This window comes from Apteryx rowi, unplaced genomic scaffold (genome assembly GCF_003343035.1).
Source record: "Apteryx rowi isolate R43461 unplaced genomic scaffold, aptRow1 scaffold_1093, whole genome shotgun sequence".
Taxonomy (NCBI): Eukaryota; Metazoa; Chordata; class Aves; order Apterygiformes; family Apterygidae; genus Apteryx; species Apteryx rowi.
Genome location: NW_020447301.1, coordinates 37689 through 41396, shown reverse-complemented (window position 1 = coordinate 41396; position 3708 = coordinate 37689). Strand labels below are relative to the sequence as shown.

At 51.6% G+C, this 3708-nt stretch overlaps 2 protein-coding genes across 5 annotated transcripts in view; one reads left to right on the top strand and one right to left on the bottom strand.

The window, feature by feature from the left end:
* LOC112969554 (guanine nucleotide-binding protein G(I)/G(S)/G(O) subunit gamma-11) overlaps positions 1–837 on the bottom strand; it is a 3981-nt gene extending 3144 nt beyond the window's left edge. The window contains exons 1-2 of one of the 4 annotated variants that reach the window (XM_026072992.1): positions 802–837; positions 86–184 (exon numbers count right to left, since the gene is read on the bottom strand). In XM_026072992.1, the coding sequence (XP_025928777.1) occupies positions 86–181 (96 nt within the window). In that variant the 5' untranslated portion in view covers positions 182–184; positions 802–837. Of the gene's footprint in view, positions 1–85; positions 299–332; positions 394–741; positions 770–801 lie in introns of those variants that run through there. The other 3 variants (XM_026072984.1, XM_026072974.1, XM_026072973.1) reach the window with 3 other exon arrangements.
* A 1571-nt stretch (positions 838–2408) lies between these two features.
* TFPI2 (tissue factor pathway inhibitor 2) overlaps positions 2409–3708 on the top strand; it is a 6665-nt gene continuing 5365 nt past the window's right edge. Inside the window, exon 1 of the mRNA XM_026072936.1 lies at positions 2409–2415. Coding sequence (XP_025928721.1) covers positions 2409–2415 — 7 coding nt within the window. The remainder of the gene's footprint in view (positions 2416–3708) is intronic.

The following is a 3708-nucleotide window of genomic DNA, read 5'->3' as shown; positions in this document are numbered from 1 at the left end:
TTCCCCGCTCCGGCCGCAGCCCCCGAGCGAGCCGCACCGGGCGGGCGGCCGGCCGGCCGCGGGCCCGTGCGCCGCCGTCACTCACCGGCTGCCTTTCCAGCTTCACTTCTTTCCGGAGCTGCTCCACTTCCATTTTCAGTTTATCCTTCTCGCTCAGATCCTCTATGTTGATCGCTGGCATCGTCTACACTGCCGAAGCGCGGCGGGAGGGAGGGAGAGAAGGAAGGAGGGAGGACAAAAGGTTACCTCTGGGCAAGGAGGGCGCCGAGGCGCGGAGCCCCCGGACGGACGGCGGGACGGCGGCCCCCGCCCCCGGGCTCGCGCTCACTCACACGGTGCCGTCCGGGCTGCCCCGCTCCCCCGCGGCGGCGGCTTCCTCTGCTGGCACCCCTTCTCCACGCCGCTCCGGCCTTTAAACCGCCGCGGTAATCCCCCCTAACCGGATTAACCGCAGCCGCCCGACCCCTGGCCCCGCTCCCGGGGCGCCGGGACGCTCCCGGGGGCCCTGCGAGCACGGGCAGGGCTTGGGCGGCCCCGGCCCGGCCCCCGCATTGCCCGGCTGCAGCCTGCAGGCACGGCGCTGAGCTGGGGGGCTCTGGGGCGCTGAGCCGCCTCTCCCCTCCACTCCTTCTTCGCCCCCGGCTGCTGCAGGGACAATGCAGCGAGCTCAGCCGAGTGCTTTGGCCCAGCGCTTAAGTCTTTCCTCCCCTGTCGCCTTCTTCTGCCCCCCCTTTCCCTCACAATGGTTCTTCTTCACATGTATAACCAGAGCTCCTGGGATCCATGCTCATGGACCAGAACCTTCTCGCACAGTGTGCTGGGCTAATGCAGCAGTAGGTGTTTTGCTCAGACACGTTCCCGATACTTATGCAGTAAAACTGTGAAGGGACTGGACTAAAAGGCAGAGAGGGGAAGGAACCGCTTTCAGGTCAAGCATCCAGGCAGCCAGCCAGGCCCATTAATGGCAGATACAGCCGACTTTCTTTGATAGGTATATCTGTAAATTAGAGTTGCAGCTTTGCGTGAGAGGGCTGCCATGCCCAGCCTGTGCAGAGTGTCTCTGGACTCATGGAGTTATGACGGGTGCTGAGAACGGGACACTCTGTAAGAGAAGTGATGGATTCAGAAAACACAAGAAAGAACTAAGAAATTCTCCTGTGATTTCCATGGTTTACTGCATGTACTTTTGAGGTCTAAGATCCCAAATAAGAGGCTAAAAGCTCTGGAACAGGGCCCATGTGTGGGCCTTCCTCCATGCATGTTTGTACAGCACTTGGCGTCTCTGATCCTGACAGTCACTTTCATACCAAAACAGGAGGCAGCAGCCACACAGCCACATCCCTTTACACTGAGCAAAGCTGCAGGCCTGGAGCAACCCTTAAAACAGGCCTGCGTGAGTGCGTCCTTTTGTCCTTCTGGCACTTCAAAGGCAGGCAGTCCCTTCTCCTTCAACCTCGGGCTATATCCATATAGACCCTCCTTTCTCCTCCTCCTCTCCCCACCCATCAGATGTAAGCAGCTGCCAGTGGTGCACTAAGATTTAGCCCTTTCTCCTCCTGTGCTGCTCCTACAGTGTTCTTGGGGTTTGTCTTTGTTTTGTTTTAGCCAGTTCACTAAAAACAGTTCCTGTTCCCGCCCCTCCAGCTTTTATCTCCCCGCACCCCCTAGCTGTTGGTATCCAATTTCTACACCGCCACAAACTACACTGACAGCTGCACCCCCAAACCCCGCCAGCTGTTGGTCCTCGGGCCAGTCAAAACAGCTGGAACCAGCTGGTGGCTGATCAGCGCGGCCTTTGCCCGTGCTGCAGACCAGTACCTGGGCCCGTGGCTGCCATGAGCGCTGCGTGGAAGGGATGGCAGGGCGCAAGGGGCAGCGGGGCAGCAGGGGCTGCTGCTGGGAGGGGAAATACTGCAGTGTAGAGAGGCAGAGRACATGGGTGAGATGGGGGTATGTGGGGCCACAGTGACCCGAGGGTGATACATAGAGCGCTGTGAGGATGGGAAGGACAACAGCAGCTTGGTACTGATAATCTAGAAGGGAGTCAGAACATTACTGACATGTCTAACTCTGCTGACTGCAGTTGATAAAGGACTTTTTCCCAACAGCCTGTAATACTTTAAGCCAAATGACCACTTGTGATGTTAACTATTACACTATTTCAGATATTTTTACAAATACTTACATATTCTAAGTGAAGTTCATTGCTGTTATAGCAAAGCAGCAGCTAAGTAAATATTTTGCATTGTGCCGTAGCATTGATGGATAGCTATGTTTAGTTCAGACTTTGATTTGTATGTGTGTGTACAGAGAAAATGGAAGTTGACATCTGCGTGACTGCATTCATTTTGCTGCTTTTGCTTAAAATGATATTTGAATGCCTTTCTTTGCAATTCTAACAAAATCCGATGAATGGTAAAGGACATCAGCCTAGTCATATTAAAATCACCTGAGACTTTCTTAATATTAGAGAGATGGCATTTTGATTTTTCTGCAAATTGAAAATGTGTTTTTTTCTACTGGAGGGACCTAAGCTGTATTACAGCCACTGTGCTTAATAAGCCTAACAAAACCACTAAAAAAATGAGGACATCTGTTATTAACAGTTGTAGCAATAAGACTATAAATCCTGGCAGATTCGTCCTGTGGTGATACCTCAAATTGTACCAGGGTTTGGTTTCTGTCACTAAGACACTCACTTATCCTTTGTCAATTTGAGATTCTGAAAAAGGAACTTTTGGGAAAGAGAGGGGTGAAGGTGCTATTCATATCCCCCTAGAAGCTATCTAGTTCATAGGGTTTTATAGAAGTTTGCTCCTCTTTCTTGCCTTTATGGAACATAAAATCTGGTCAGAATCTCCCAYGATATATAAGAAAAATATAGAATAATATAGAAAAGTATAGAGAAAGTCAATTCCTGAAAGAAATTAGGATGCTAGGAAGTTCCTCCTTCTTAGAGCCTGTACAGACTGTGGCTTCTTTTCTGCAGGCCACAGATTTCCATGGGACTGTAATGCAATCACATCAATGGCAGTGGCTGCCTGAAGGATTGAAGTCCAACTCCCTGTAAAGGGAGTGGAGGAGAACAATAGGGGATCAGATTAGTTTATTGTTATCTACAGAGAGCTGGGTGCCCAATTTGCAGTTACTCTTATCTCTGTTACTGTATTTAACCTGGAGTAAACATTAATTAATGTAATAGCTCTAATAGATTAGACAGGGAAAGCATGCTGCTCACTGTTCAGCCCTCCTCCCCCAAATCACAGTGGATTGCCTGGCAGTGTTGAAAGTCTACAGAATAAACAAAATCATGATATTTCCTGAAATCCAGCTCTCTTTGAGCTATTCAGAAGTTTCATCCGTTCAGTCCCTCGGGGTTTCCAGGAATCCAAGCCCACTGACAGTACCCTGGCTTTCATTAGTGTTATACATAGTGTTATTAAACTAATAACCCGGGTTAATTAGTGTTATCTCTAGTGGTACCTGCTAAGTGGCCTGTGCCTGACCCGACTTGATTACGACCTGCCAACGGTGCCGTGTTTGGTGCACGGGGTCCTGCCGCCCCCTGTCTCCGGAGGCTGCAGACCAGCAGCAGCCTCCGCGGGGCCGCGGCAGAGGGGACAGAGGACTTTCGCTGACGCCCCGTCCCGGATTTCTCCGTGATTAACAGGAAACGCTCTTCGACTGTCATCCCGTAATGCGACCGGG